Below are 14,105 nucleotides of genomic sequence, written 5' to 3'. Positions count from 1 at the left end.
AGGGAAAGTGGATGGTATCCCGCCTTCTGGTCGCTGATTGCTCCATCCCCGTAGCATCGAGACCAGTCCGCCACGATCCGGGCATGGTCGGATCGGGACTTGGGGCGATTTCTGTTTGAAATTACGACTTCAACTAGAGCAACCTTTCTGATGTAAATTGCCCCCGGGGGATCCAGCTTCTGGCTAACCATAGAATACCCCCCCCCAAGGCTCGAAAGACTCAAAAGGGCGTGGTAATATGCAGCGAAGGGTTCGAGAACACTGCTGATCGGCAAGGGAGCCTCACTTGCATCATGGCAGAGGACGAAGATGGCAGCGCACGGCGGTAAACCGGGAAAATGATGAAAACGGACTCCACCACGGGGCGCCCGGGCGTCGCTGAGAAGCCTTGCGCCCCGACTAGTATCTTCGACCAATAGAATCTGCTATCCAGCTAGCCGACCGCTGACATCATGCTAATATCACGTGACAAATTTTTCCATCATAGCGCACATTTCCTGGATTTGCTTCAACAGCGGCCGGCTGGCCCAATGGCAAGGCGCTTGACTACGAATCAAGAGATTGCAGGTTCGACCCCTGCGTCGGTCAATTCTTTTTTGTTTTTGTTTTTGTTTTTGTTTGTGTTTGTTCTTTTCCTCTCGTCTAACATAGTGTCTCCCATATTTGTGCTCACTATAGTTATCTCTCTCCCCTTGTGTCAAAAGGACGCATGCATTGACAGCGGCACTTCGTCAGTGAGGGGCTACAAAAGAAATGTGCAGAACAAAGGCATAGAAAGACTGCCAAATCCGACTGGGGCCGAGAGGTCGCAGGCTCGGCCCTCGCGGGTTCGATCAAGGCACCGCCTATCTTCTGCTCCTTCTACCGACCTCTCGCCTCATACTATCGTCTTGTGCCGTGCTCGGAATATGATTAAACATCCACTCGTCGCGTCCTCGTGGGGCTTTGTCCGCGGCTCGTTGTATTGCGCATTACGTTCATTACTATTTTTGTGCCGCTCCGCGCCTCAAACGGATGATGTCATTCAGACCAGCTGTGTCTCTGCCATAGAGGATCTAAAGGGAAAAGGAAGTCGATCAACCAGGGGACCTAGTCCAAAGGAGGATGCCACTTACACCCTTTAGTCCCTTCTATGGTGCTAATGCTAGGTATACTTCGAGGAGGCCAACGGCCCGCGGGCCCCGATCTGCTCCTTACCTAAACCCTATTGCCCCATTGGGTGCTAGGGCTCACACGACACTGCTTGCGGCACTTGGGACCTGCATGAGCCCTTGGGGATCTGGGGACGGACACTTGTCTGCATATCCATATCTACATAGTCAATAAGCATACCCCGGAGCAAGACAAAGGATCCATTCCGCCGTTTGCAGCAAGAGAATGCGTCCTACTGAATAACCCGGAGCGGCCCGAAAAATAAATAGTCCAACAGTCAAAAGAAACCAATAGCCAAATAGGTATCTTACAATGCCACGAAAATAGAAACAATAAAATATCACACAATTCAGCTCTCAGCTGATCCCAATTACCAAGTTGGACGTTCCAGGCATCTCTAATCTCCTCCAAACCACGGATCCTCGCAGCGCCAGCATACCGGATCGCTCATCCCTTACTTGTCCACACCCGAACTCAACTTCCACCTGTCATCCACCTCGCTAACTTTTCAACGCTTTCCTTCCAACTACAACCTTGTAGGTTTCTCATAGTCACGGACCTTAGCTTGGCCCACCCTGGTCGCGCTTGTCGTCATCCCGCAATTCTGACCGTGCGCAGAGAACACTCCCTCACGAATCGTCACGACAATGGCTAAGAAAGGTGGCAAGAACAAGAAGAAGGGCGGTCCCAAGCCCGCCGCTGCCGCTGCGGTCAACAAGGTCGAAGACACCGTCAAGAATGTTGTGTAAGTCGTTCTTCCTCAATAACCCCCCCTAAAAAAGAATAAAACTTTTTTGGGGTGGGCAGAAGTGGTGGTCGCGTGCCGCTTTGCGATCCCACAATGCGCTTACATTTGCGCCGCACTCCACAGCAACCCAGGCCATGAGACCGACGAGTCTGTCGCCAATGGCAGCAAGGCTGAGTCTATCAACCAGCCCGAGTCTACCGCCGCGGAGCAGAAGCCTACCGAGACCCCTGCCGCTGCGCCTGTGACCGAGACCAAGGAGGCCGAGGAGAAGGCTGCGGTGACTGCGCCTGTTGCTGAGGCTGAGAAGAGCAGAGCCCGTTGCGCCGGTGAGTAAGGCCGAGGAGTCCAAGGAGGCTTCTCAGGCAGCGCCCATTGCGCCAGTGAGCAAGGCTGAGGAGACTAAGGAGGCATCCCTGGCTGAGCCCGTTCCCGTTGTCTCTGAGAAGATGGATGAGACCACAATTGAAAATGTTGTGGACAAGGCCCATGCTTCCCCGGCCGGTCAGGTCAACACAATGGAGGAGTCAGCGGATAAGCAGAAGGGTAAGTGGCGATTGATCCTCGACAAATCCTCCAAGCTGAGACTGACGATGTCGCTTTAATAGCTGTTCTCCCCGAGAGCACGGTCAAGGAGACCAGCCTCGGTGCAGACACCTACCCATCCACCACTGAGACCGCTGCCGAAGAGTCGGCGACCTCGACAGCTGCTACCACTCTCCCCGAGCGACCCAAGGCGTCTGAGTCGACTGCGCCCGTTGCAGCCACCACCAGCGAGCCCGCAGTGCTGCCCTCCGAGACCACCGAGCACGCCGAGCACAAGCGCCCGTACGAGAAGCCCATTTTCGCCACAGACGAGACAAAGCCACACAAGATTCCCAAGACCGAGGAGGAACAAGCCGCCGCGGCCGACAAGAAGGCTCTCGCAGGCGCCGGTCCCGCCTCAACCGCCGCATACACAGCTCCCGAGCCAGTGCCAGTCGCTACGGCACCTGTGAGCGAGACGCCTAAGAAGACCGAGCAGGCTTCTGCCGCGTCTGCCGCGCCCGAAGCAGCCAAGGCCACCGAGGCCACCGAGGCCAACAAATCCGAGGGCAAGGCTTCTCCTGTCGCAGTCGCGGCGGCGGCGGCGGCCATCAACTCTTCCAAGACTGAGAGCGCTGCAGCCCCCGCGGAAGCAGAGCTCAAGAAGCCCGAGGCTGCTAAGGCATCTGAAGCGCCCAAGACTGAGGCAGCTGAGAAGCCCCCAGCTGCTGCTCCTCAAGAGCCTGCGAAGGAGACCGCCCCTGCCGTGCCAGCCAAGGATACCGCGACGCCCTCAGAGGCCAAGCCAGAGGCGGCCGAGCCCAAGAAGGAGAAGGGCGGATTCATGGCGTGGTTGAAGCGAAAGTTCAAGTGAGCTGATCACTTTGCTTCCATTGCTGTTTTTTCTTCCTTTGGAAGGTGGATGGGATGGATGTGATTTACCTACTCCGTGGCTTAGCTGTACGATATGCGCAGTAGGGCGCGGTAGCTGTGGGTGAGGTGATGTTTTTGTATTGTGTTTTTAGGGACTTTGATGATACTCCAACCGAAATTCATATTGTAGTGTGTTTTCTTTTCTCTCTTTTCTTTTTCTTTCTGGATGTCGGATGAATTTTCTTGAGACGATGGGGTCCTTGGCCCCCTTTTTCTTATGCGTTAACGCCTTGGCCTGGAATACGTGGTCTATAGTTCACCGCTAGTTTTGGCCTTGCCTTCAAGTTGGCCCATGCAGCCATGAGGGGCGGTGGGGACATGCCTTATTCGAGGAAGCTTGATGGAGCAGAGGGCGACTGATGATGTATTGAAGGATGTATTTCCACGCAGTGGAGTGCTATTCGTAAGTAGTGGATGGAGACAAGCGGAGAACCCACAGGTTTAGGCGTGGGGTGGAATGGACAAGATGGAGCAATGCACTTCAAGTTCTCCGTATACCCGACTTAAGGGGGTAGAGGTGCCTTAGAAGGAGAGCGCTGCATGTAATACTACGGAATTAGTCTGTCCCACCATCGATATGCTAGAATTAACCCGTGCCTCTCCAATCCGCGCTAAAAGTGTAGAAGCCAACGTAAAGCTCTGCACGATCGTTCTGTCCGAGGTTTTCATCAATTCAGGCCATTATCAACCTGCCCTAGTAGATTCCAGTATGATCAATCTCTAGAAGCCGAAACGCGGAAACAATGCATGATCGGCCGAATTGATAAATCTTAAGTCGTGTGCCTGACTCCTAGAATCCACGGGAACATGCTACAAGGTACGGCAATGATACTAGTAGCTAGGTTTAGTAATGATGGGCTGGTGCTTGGTACACCACTGAGTAAAATGCACTGGACAGCCTGAGGGTGCAGATAGAGCAGGGCTTGGGGACTGGTCGAAGTTTTACCCCGATTCCTCATATGCCATGGCACTGAATGACCCGAATATGCTGCACGTCCGAGAAAGCGGTTGGAATCGGTGGTGTCTCTGAGATACCTTCGGGGATATTGACCATCCCTGAGTTTAAATTGGGCGCACTTCGATCATCAATGCCTTTCATCGGGTGGCGTTGGGTGCATTGAATATCGCGTTGAACATGTCCAAGCAGACGCGCCGTCAAATATTGGGGGATAGCGTCACTCGCCCAAACCCATCCGCGCTTCCTACTTTTTGACTACGATTCAAACGCCATTTAGCTAAGCCTCTTCCAAGTCCTCAGCCTCGGCTATTTGTTTTGCTGATTGTTGACAATGGAATTGGGATACATCTCCTTCTGAGGTTTCATATTGCAATACAATTACTTGCAAGATCGGGATGATTTACAGGAGCAAATATGCATACATTATGCAGCTCCACTGGTTGTAGCCATAGAAATACCTTCATAGTCATGGTAGATCGCTCTTGTGTAGCAAGAACACTCCCCTATGAGCTAATTCATCTTCCTTTCTATCTGACGAACAAGGCGGTATGGTAGGGAAACCTTGACGACTATTAGCTCCATTGCCAAAGCTTGGCAGACGTAGCGTACCTCAAGCCACTGAAAGAATACTGAAATAAACATTATGATCGCCAATAGATTCAAGAAGGTTTGTGGATCAGTCATCTTGACGATATACCAAGGGCAGTACATCACGTGTGGTGTCATGGATATCCTAGTTAGGCTTGACCATGCTAGTGACGAACGAGACAGCAAACGAGATAGCTACCACGCTAGTGTCTAGCGAGAGCTGTCTCGTTTGTCACTAGCGCGGAAAGGGGATCCTTACCTGAGTATATAATCCCTTGAGATCTCCCTCTTTTCTCCTCTTCTTCTCCTTCTCCTTCTCCAGGTAAGCCTGGTCTGTCCCACTGTCTTACAGATTCAAGGCCACTGACGCCTCCAGTTTGACCTCTGGGTAACTCTTGAAACAATTATAGTCTTTGGAAACCGTGACTGGCCTCTGTGCTTGCGCATGCCAGTCACACTGTGTCATTGGGCTCACACTATCCCCTCTCGACGCGACCCCCTTTGTTCTTCATCAAGTGTGTCGGCTTGCCCGATCGCTTGGAGAAGATCAGTAGAGTTAGGTATCTGGAGTGCAGACTGATTATGGATAGTAACATGCCTTATACTCAATGTATTCTGCTCTCTCCTTTCGCCCTTTAGCACTCCATGGCCCTGGGAGATCTCAATCCGGCGTGTGCCGTTGATTTCTTTGATTTAGTAGGCCCTGGATTGTGTTCCTATAATCGACGCGATCTCTTATTGTTTATTCAAGTGGGGCGTCCATGTCGGAACGGCTCTCCGACATCCACTTGCTCCCCGCTTTATCAGTCCAGGAATATTTAACAACCTCCAAAATTATTTGGCATACAAAGCTGTCTGGCCCTTCAGGTGGCTCTACCATGGGAGAACCAAAGCTGATGCCCGCGACAATGACCCAGGTTAGTCCCGCTAATGCTCGAAGCCCTCAACGTGAACCTCATCCTCCTGCTTATAGGAAACCATAGAAGCGCGAGAAATTATCCCTGGCCAAGCTGATGGATCCTTAGTCGCCAGTGACGTCGCGCTGAGCTTCTGGGGAGGAGTCGATCCCGGAAACGGTCGTGTCATTGACTCGCACCATCCTCTAGTGGGAAGATCCGTGCAAGGGAACGTGTTGGCGATTCCAAGCGGCCGTGGGTCATGCACCGGAAGTGGGATTATGCTCGAACTGTTACTCCAGGATCGGGCTCCGTCGGCGCTCATTTTTAGCCGCGAGGAGCTGATCCTGCCCATCGGAGTTCTGGTCGCCCAAGAGCTGTTTCAAAAAAGCATCCCGGTCTTGCAGGTGTCTGGGTCGTCCTTCGATAAGCTGCTGAACTTTGATCGAGCCAGAATTCAGAATGCTCGGATCTATCTGAGCAATGAAGCATTGCCATCTCCAAAAGCGGAATCACCCCTGAATGTATCTGCTACAGATGTTGATTTCTCATCAATCCAGCTGACCCCGCTAGATCATGAGCTCTTGAACGGGACCCACGGCAGAGCCGCCCAAGTTGCCATGCGGATTATCCTTCGTACAGCCCTGATACAAGGCGTCACAGAGCTGATCGACGTCAAGCAAGCACATATTGACTGCTGCATCTACACTGGGCCAGCAACGCTAAAGTTTGCCCAACAACTATGTGACTGGGGAGGTAAACTGAGGATTCCCACGTCATTGAATGCTATTTCGATTGACCGAAGATTATGGCGTTCACAGGGGGTGGACCCAGAGCTGGGGGAACCTTCTGAAAGGCTTGCACAGGCATATCTACATATGGGAGCTCGGCCTACATTTACTTGTGCTCCTTATTTGCTAGAAACTGCCCCTAAGCCCGGCGACCATATCATGTGGGCGGAGTCGAACGCAGTAGTGTTTGCCAACAGCGTCCTAGGGGCACGGACTATAAAGTGTCCGGATTTTCTCGACGTATGTGTCGCCTTGACGGGGCGAACGTTGAATTCCGGATGCCACCTTGAGGAGAATCGCAAGGCTCACATCGAGATACACATCGACCATACAGAAGATGCCGACGATACCCTCTTTCCGCTGCTGGGCTATATTGCCGGTGACCTTGCTGCTGATGTGGTTCCAATAATCACGGGCCTAGAGAGTACAAAAGCAACCATGGCAGACTTGAAGGCGTTTGGTGCCGCCTTCGCGACCACTTCAAGTGCCCCAATGTTCCACATTGCTGGGGTTACAGTTGAAGCTATGAGCCAACAGCAGATTGATTTTCATCTACGAGACACACCTAGATCGACAGTGTCTCGTGCAGACTTGGCACGCCAGTGGAAGCGATTCAACACATTTGAAGATGAGAAAAGCTCTTGTCAAATAGACTTAGTATCCCTTGGAAATCCGCACTTTGCATTTGAAGAAATACAGCGCCTCGTGGGTCTATTGCAGGGACGTCAGAAGAATACCACGACCGGGATTATGGTCACATGCAATCGTGCTACTTATTCACAGGCTTCAAAAGCCGGTCTTATCGCGGTGCTGGAAGGACATGGAGTTCAAATAGTTACTGATACCTGTTGGTGCATGATCCAAGAGCCGGTGATTCCAAGAGAAACGAAAGTCATCATGACAAACTCGGGCAAGTATGCACACTATGGAAAAGGCCTCACAGGTCGGCATATCCGTTTCGGCGGACTCGAGCAATGCGCGGCGGCAGGCTGCTCCGGCCAGGCGACAAATCTTCCCCCTGCCTGGCTTCGCAGCAGTGAGGCTTCATGACAGCACGTGCATCCTGTGATCTTCCCCGGTATCCATTAGCGTATGGCATTTACGGAGATAACGCGAGGCTAGAAGGGGTGGTAGAGAACACTGCGACGAGTATGTGTGTGCTAATAGATTCTTTTACAGTATTAGATGTTGGAACTAGGCTTGCTCCCAAAGTTCCTCGTAAACTATGCGCCTCCATCACGATGCTTTCCCGTAGGAAAATATCGAAGTATCTGGAAAGCAACATGCGCCCCCCGCGCAGAACTTACTAGCATACCAAAAGAGGGCGTCGGTTGAATGATTTACAGGATTTGCGATGAAGAATGTTAGGCCAAATCTCCGCCAATAGTAGGGATCCAGTATTTTTCCAGGATTACGGTTCGTGGCATTCCAGGTCTTCCCCTTCCATATTGATGTGCATACCGTTGCAAGCAAAGACCCTCCCCAGCTAAGACCATAATATTACCCAGCGAGAACCCATGCATGCGAGACTAGGTGACATTTGCCGAAGAGAGTCCTCTTGAGTACCCTGGAACTATCCTTGCAACATCGAACAGCAAAGTGCGCTTGTTGGATAAGAAGATATCTGAATTGAGAACGAATTACTCAGCCCAGAATGCGTCTAAGGCACCTTGTCGTCATTGCCATATCCTGTACGGAAGGCATCTTCGCTTCATTAGCTCCAAATTGCATCAAGGCTTTCAACAGCATCAGCCCTCGCCGGTTCATCGAAGCCGCACAACACGAGTCCTGCAAAGCAGGATGCTCTTCTCCCGACTGATCTCTGGGGAGTCCTTGGGAAAGACACAATGCACAAGCTAGCCGAAGACGGATCCTCCTACTTGGGTATCCAGGAAGGAAAGGAGGGGATGGTTGATTTCCTGGACACGATGTTCCAAGAACTGCGCGGCAGATGTGGATCCGCCTTCGAAGAAGCACAACTTGAAGGTTGTCAAGACTCCTTGCAAGCTAAAAATGCGATCAAATGCGCGGAAGACAATAGTCGGACCGCGAAGATGCATGCATTGAAGTTCCTGCTGCCGTACATCACCGCGGATCGGTGCAAGAAAGTCGGCGAATACTTTGAAAGCACGCAACTTTGGGAGACCAGCTTTCCGAAGCATGCACAAAATCAGGTCAACAGCTGCAATGAGCTATAAGTCGCCAATCTGCGCATATGTTTGGTTGACCAAGTGCCGTATAGCTGTAATTCGGAGACCTGCTAGGTCACTGCTGGTCTATATGGCCCCAGATTAGGGCCTTGTGGACCCCGAAGTCAGCGAACTGATTCTAAAACACCAATTTCCATGTACAATTAATTTTTTTTTACCATATATTCAGTCATGTAGTCCGAGTCCTCCGGATAGCCGCAAATAGTTGGATACCCCGGTAAAGAGACTTCCCCGCGCGGGACCTGCGTGGGCCGCTTAAAATGGACCTCGGTAAGCAGAGTAAATATTGGATCCTTCAATCAATGGCCTCTTCCCTTTCTGACCTCTCGCTCATCTAGACATCTTATAGACTAGAGTCGCAATGGTTGCTGTGCCAGTTCCACGAAAGCTCTGGGAACACCCAGACCCCGAGTCCACCGCAATGGCTCATTTCCGCCGTGAGATTGCGCAGGTCACAGGACAGCAGTTTAACGTGAGTATATATGGTCATGGCTGGATATGGCAGAGCTGACCCGCCCTCTCCTTCCCAGTCATTCCATGAATTGTACCTATACTCAGTTCAGAACCGATCGGCGTTCTGGGACTTCTGCTGGAAGTATTTCCAAATCATCCATGATGGATCGTATTCCCAGGTTGTGGATGAGTCGGCACGAATCGACAGTGTTCCCAGCTGGTTTACCGGGGTCAGAGTCAACTTTGCCGAGAATATCCTCTTTACTCGAGAGGCAGGCAATACGACTTACAAAGAGGATGGTAAGGTCGCTGTCACAGAGGTCCGCGAGGGTGCAGTCGGCGATGCCGTTCATCTGACATGGGGTGAACTGCGAAGAAAGACAGGATCTCTGGTCCAAGCGATGAAGGCGAATGGGGTTACTCGGGGTGACCGTATCGCAGTTTGTTCGGCTAACAGTATCGACACGCTGGTGGTTTTCTTAGCCTCGACAGCCCTTGGGGCAATCTTTTCCTCGAGCTCTACAGACATGGGAGTCAAAGGGGTTCTGGAGAGACTGCTTCAGATCAAACCGCGATGGCTCTTCATGGACGATTTCGCAGTCTATAACGGGAAAACCACCGACCTGCGAGGAAAAATGAAAGACATAGTCCAAGGAATGGGCGCAGTGGCAGAGTTCCAGGGTGTGGTATCTCAGCCACGGTTCCCGTCCAAGCCAGCCGACTTGCACCAGGTCCCCCGATCTATGACACTAGCAAAATATCTTGAGAAAGCGGAGGGAAATACCCAGCTGGAGTTTGAGCGCGTGGAGTTCCGTGACCCGTTCCTAGTGGTCTATTCATCGGGCACAACAGGGCAACCCAAGTGCATCGTCCATTCGGTAGGAGGAGTGCTGATGAATGCTCATAAAGAAGGCCGACTTCACTCGGAAATGGGGCCTGATACTGTTGGACTGCAGTTTACCACGACTGGCTGGATCATGTACCTGAACGCCGTGCAGGCATTGCTGTTTGGAGCCCGGGCTGTCCTTTACGATGGCAGTCCCTTTATCCCGGACGTGACTACATTGGTGAAACTTGCGGCGCAAGAAAAGTATGACCCCTTCCATCGTTCCGTTTCCTACCCATCGAGAATACCGGGTCGAGAACAGTATTGCTAACCGGCGGATAGAGTCACACATCTCGGAATATCTCCGCGATGGCTTGATGAACAGAAACGGGCTGGCATCAAACCTCGCGAGATTGCAGATCTGAGTTTCCTGCGTGGAGTGACTAGTACGGGAATGGTGCTGCGAGATGAGCTATTCGAGTGGTTCTACGACGAAGGATTTCCATCGCACGTTCGTCTCAACAATATATCCGGCGGTACAGATATTGCAGGCTGTTTTGGGATTGGGAACCCTCTGGTGCCGGTCTACGTAGGAGGGTGTGGGGGTTGCAGCTTAGGTGTCCCTGTCGAGGTTTATGATTCTACCATTGAAGGGGGAGAGGGGATTAAGGGCATTCCCATTGAAGATGGTGTCCCCGGTGAACTGGTCGCTACCGCTGCATTCCCCAACATGCCGACGAAGTTCTGGGGGGGACAACGGCAAGAAGTACCATGACGCGTACTTCGGGAGGTTTGACAGTGAGTAGGTCTCGTCCGTCTTGAGCTGTGTATTCTGACGCCATTGCTAGATGTGTGGACCCACGGCGATTTTGTTTCGATCCATCCAGTTACAAAGCAGTTGTTATTCCATGGCCGCGCAGATGGGGTACTGAACCCATCGGGTGTGCGGTTCGGTTCGGCAGAAATCTATCGGGTTATAGAAGGCCACTTCCAACAAGAAGTTGCCGATTCGCTTTGCGTTGGACAGCGCCGGCCTACCGACCCTGATGAGCGGGTCATGTTGTTCTTGTTAATGAAGCCTGGAAAAGCATTCACAGAGGATCTTGTGCAGCAGATCAAAAGTCTTATTCGCAGAGAACTGAGCCCCCGGCATGTCCCGGCCTTCATCTTCGAGACCCCGGAGATCCCGGTGAGTGTTTCCTCCCGACTACAGCCAGTCAGAGAGGGCGATAAATCACTGATACAAACTCTAGACTACCGTGAACCTGAAGAAAGTGGAACTGCCCGTGAAGCAGATCGTGTGCGGGAGAAAAATCCAGCCTTCGGGGACCTTGCTTAACCCCGGTAGTCTTGACTATTACTATCAATTTGCCGAAGTGGAGAAGCTTGGGCGACCGAGCAAGCTGTAAACGGAGGGCAGGGGTGTGCATTCTATAGATATTGGATGGGTCCTTCGCATGCGCCACGGACAATTTCCCTTCGTCGTCCTGTTCCTTGCTGGAACATGGGCGGGGCGGCACAAAGCCTAGTGCGGGGCTCTCGGGTTGAAGATCGACGAATCATTTTTTTGGAGTGAAATGAGGGGCAAGCACGGTCTGTATAGGCAGCGATATAATAGAGCCGATCATAAATAGATACGGGGGCTTCGCCAACGCATGCCTTGTATGTTGTATTGCTTGTCAGATAGTGACGAGACCAGTGAGGAGGCCCCGCGACTCGATCTCCACTGAGCAAGAGACGTGGCGCCAATCGTGCCCAAAACCGGGCAGCAAGTCAAGCCACTGGGTAAATCCTCGGTTCTCCTTGAGGGGCAGATCTGGGACCCATCGGAGTTCAGCTCTGCCGCCAAGCTTTCCCAAGCTTTTGCATCCCATTTGTTCATGTCACGAAGTGCCTGCTGATTGGCATGCTAGCTCTCGTTTTTTTTCTCTCTCAGAGCACTATTCATGGGTCGTAGAGGGCGCCAATGGAAACATTGACAGGGGGAAAAGTGAAACAGGAAGGGCTTGTAGAAGGTGAAACGTAAACGGAAGCTGCGTCATAGGGAACACCAACGCAGCATTGGCTGATGAGGTCTGGTCCCCCGCACGTGTTTGGGTTTCTTTTTTTCCCTCAATGGCACCTCAAGGTACTTAAACTTAGGCTGCACTTCCGGACTCTCTCCTGTCCAGTTTCCTCCTGCTTCCCCATATCTCACCATGGTTCATCTTGCTGCTGTTAAGAAGGACGACGAGGTGGTTGACCACCTCGCTCGCCAGGTCGAGTCCATTGGTGGCCCTCCGGACGAGAATGATTACTACACCAACGTCTACGGAAGCCATTTCGCTGCGGACCACATGCCCCAACATGAGATGCCCGAACGCGAGATGCCTCGCCAGGTGGCCGCTCGTCTGATTAAGGACGAGCTGAGCCTGGATGGAAATCCCAAGCTCAAGTATGTGGTGTTCGCATTGCCGAGGAGTCTAATGAGCTTCAATTAACTGTGTTTCCCTCCTGCAGCCTGGCCAGTTTCGTTACAACCTACATGGTATGAGCTCCTCTCTACTGCGGGAAGCTTCCCGGAGCTTCACCCGTGGACAGCTCTAACAACTACTTTCATTACAGGAGGAGGAAATCGAGCAGATCATGACCGATTCTTTCAGCAAGAACTTCATTGACTATGAGGAATACCCCCCACTCCGCCGAGATCCAGAACCGCTGCGTGAACATGATCGCCCGCCTCTTCAACTGCCCCACCGATCCCAACGCGGAAAATGCCATGGGTACTTCCACCATTGGTTCCTCGGAGGCCATCATGCTTGGTACCTTGGCCATGAAGAAGCGCTGGCAAAACAAGCGTAAGGCCGAAGGCAAAGATTTCTCGCGCCCTAACATTGTCATGAACAGTGCGGTGCAGGTCTGTTGGGAGAAGGCCGCGCGCTACTTCGACATTGAAGAGCGCTACGTCTACTGCACGGACAGCCGCTATGTTATTGACCCCAAGCAGGCTGTCGACTTGATAGACGAGAATACTATTGGTATCTGTGCCATTATCGGAACCACCTACACTGGTGAATACGAAGATGTCAAGGGTATCAATGACCTTCTGGTCGAGCGTAACATTGACTGCCCCATCCACGTCGATGCTGCTAGTGGTGGATTCGTCGCTCCTTTCACAGTCCCTGATCTTGAGTGGGACTTCCGTCTCGAGAAGGTCGTCTCGATCAATGTCTCCGGTCACAAGTACGGGCTAGTGTACCCCGGTGTCGGCTGGGTGATCTGGCGCTCACCCGAGTACCTACCTCAGGAGCTGGTCTTCAATATCAACTATCTTGGGGCCGACCAGGCCAGTTTCACCCTGAACTTCTCCAAGGGTGCTGCTCATGTCATTGGTCAGTACTACCAGCTGATCCGTCTGGGCAAGCACGGCTACCGATCAATCATGGTCAACTTGACCCGCATTGCCGACTACTTGACCCAGGAGCTGGAGAAACTGGGTATGATTATTATGAGCCAGTCCAAAGGAAAGGGTCTGCCTCTGGTTGCCTTCCGCCTGCCCCCGAACAACAACCGCGTCTTCGATGAATTTGCTGTGGCTCACCAGCTGCGCGAGCGTGGTTGGGTTGTCCCCGCCTACACTATGGCCCCTCACAGCGAGAAGCTTCAGCTCATGCGCATCGTCATCCGGGAGGACTTCAGCATGAACCGTTGTGACAGCCTGCTCACTGATATCAAGCTGGCTCTGCAGACCCTGGAATCTATGGACGAGGGCATGATTGCCAAGTACAAGGCGTAAGCATCTAGCCTCAGAACCTGGAAATGCATTTGATCATTACTAACGCTATTATCTCTAGACACATCCAAAGCCATCGGGCCCACCCCCGCAACAAGCGCACTCACCACGCCTACCACGGTGAGAAGCACTCGTTGCAGGGAAAGACCGGCAAGACGCATGGTGTCTGCTAGATGTCGTGGCTGGCCTCCGGCGTTTACCGTTACCTCTTTCCTAAATTCCAATTCGTAACGTCGCACAATGTGGCTGTAGATCA

The 14,105-nt window shown here is 52.3% G+C and overlaps 5 protein-coding genes across 5 annotated transcripts; all 5 read left to right on the top strand.

Moving 5' to 3' along the window:
* Nucleotides 1–1,799: 1,799 nt before the first annotated feature.
* On the top strand, nucleotides 1,800–3,296 carry N7468_009683 (uncharacterized protein; the record flags this gene model as incomplete). Its single annotated transcript, XM_058478979.1, has 4 exons — nucleotides 1,800–1,897; nucleotides 2,024–2,226; nucleotides 2,282–2,443; nucleotides 2,506–3,296. 4 exons carry the CDS (start codon nucleotides 1,800–1,802, stop codon nucleotides 3,294–3,296), a joined length of 1,254 nt encoding a protein of 417 aa, XP_058327309.1.
* A 2,513-nt stretch (nucleotides 3,297–5,809) lies between these two features.
* N7468_009682 (Aconitase/3-isopropylmalate dehydratase large subunit alpha/beta/alpha subdomain 1/3) lies at nucleotides 5,810–7,638 on the top strand (the record flags this gene model as incomplete). The annotated part of the gene is made up of 2 exons (XM_058478978.1): nucleotides 5,810–5,818; nucleotides 5,875–7,638. The coding sequence occupies 2 exons, from the start codon at nucleotides 5,810–5,812 to the stop codon at nucleotides 7,636–7,638; spliced, it is 1,773 nt and encodes a 590-aa protein (XP_058327308.1).
* A 797-nt stretch (nucleotides 7,639–8,435) lies between these two features.
* Nucleotides 8,436–8,786, top strand: N7468_009681 (uncharacterized protein; the record flags this gene model as incomplete). The annotated part of the gene is made up of 1 exon (XM_058478977.1): nucleotides 8,436–8,786. One exon carries the CDS (start codon nucleotides 8,436–8,438, stop codon nucleotides 8,784–8,786), a length of 351 nt encoding a protein of 116 aa, XP_058327307.1.
* A 373-nt stretch (nucleotides 8,787–9,159) lies between these two features.
* Nucleotides 9,160–11,486, top strand: N7468_009680 (acetoacetyl-CoA synthase; the record flags this gene model as incomplete). Its single annotated transcript, XM_058478976.1, has 6 exons — nucleotides 9,160–9,270; nucleotides 9,329–10,341; nucleotides 10,420–10,818; nucleotides 10,868–10,875; nucleotides 10,926–11,266; nucleotides 11,331–11,486. The coding sequence occupies 6 exons, from the start codon at nucleotides 9,160–9,162 to the stop codon at nucleotides 11,484–11,486; spliced, it is 2,028 nt and encodes a 675-aa protein (XP_058327306.1).
* A 789-nt stretch (nucleotides 11,487–12,275) lies between these two features.
* On the top strand, nucleotides 12,276–14,022 carry N7468_009679 (glutamate decarboxylase; the record flags this gene model as incomplete). Its single annotated transcript, XM_058478975.1, has 5 exons — nucleotides 12,276–12,511; nucleotides 12,577–12,604; nucleotides 12,682–12,914; nucleotides 12,964–13,848; nucleotides 13,911–14,022. The coding sequence occupies 5 exons, from the start codon at nucleotides 12,276–12,278 to the stop codon at nucleotides 14,020–14,022; spliced, it is 1,494 nt and encodes a 497-aa protein (XP_058327305.1).
* Nucleotides 14,023–14,105: the final 83 nt, after the last annotated feature.

The sequence above is a fragment of the Penicillium chermesinum genome, assembly GCF_028974085.1.
Source record: "Penicillium chermesinum strain IBT 19713 chromosome Unknown utg000007l:1.0-2695246.0:1.0-2697696.0, whole genome shotgun sequence".
NCBI classification, from domain to species: Eukaryota; Fungi; Ascomycota; class Eurotiomycetes; order Eurotiales; family Aspergillaceae; genus Penicillium; species Penicillium chermesinum.
Note: the sequence above shows the minus strand (reverse complement) of the source record. Positions and strands in the feature narration are given on the sequence as shown.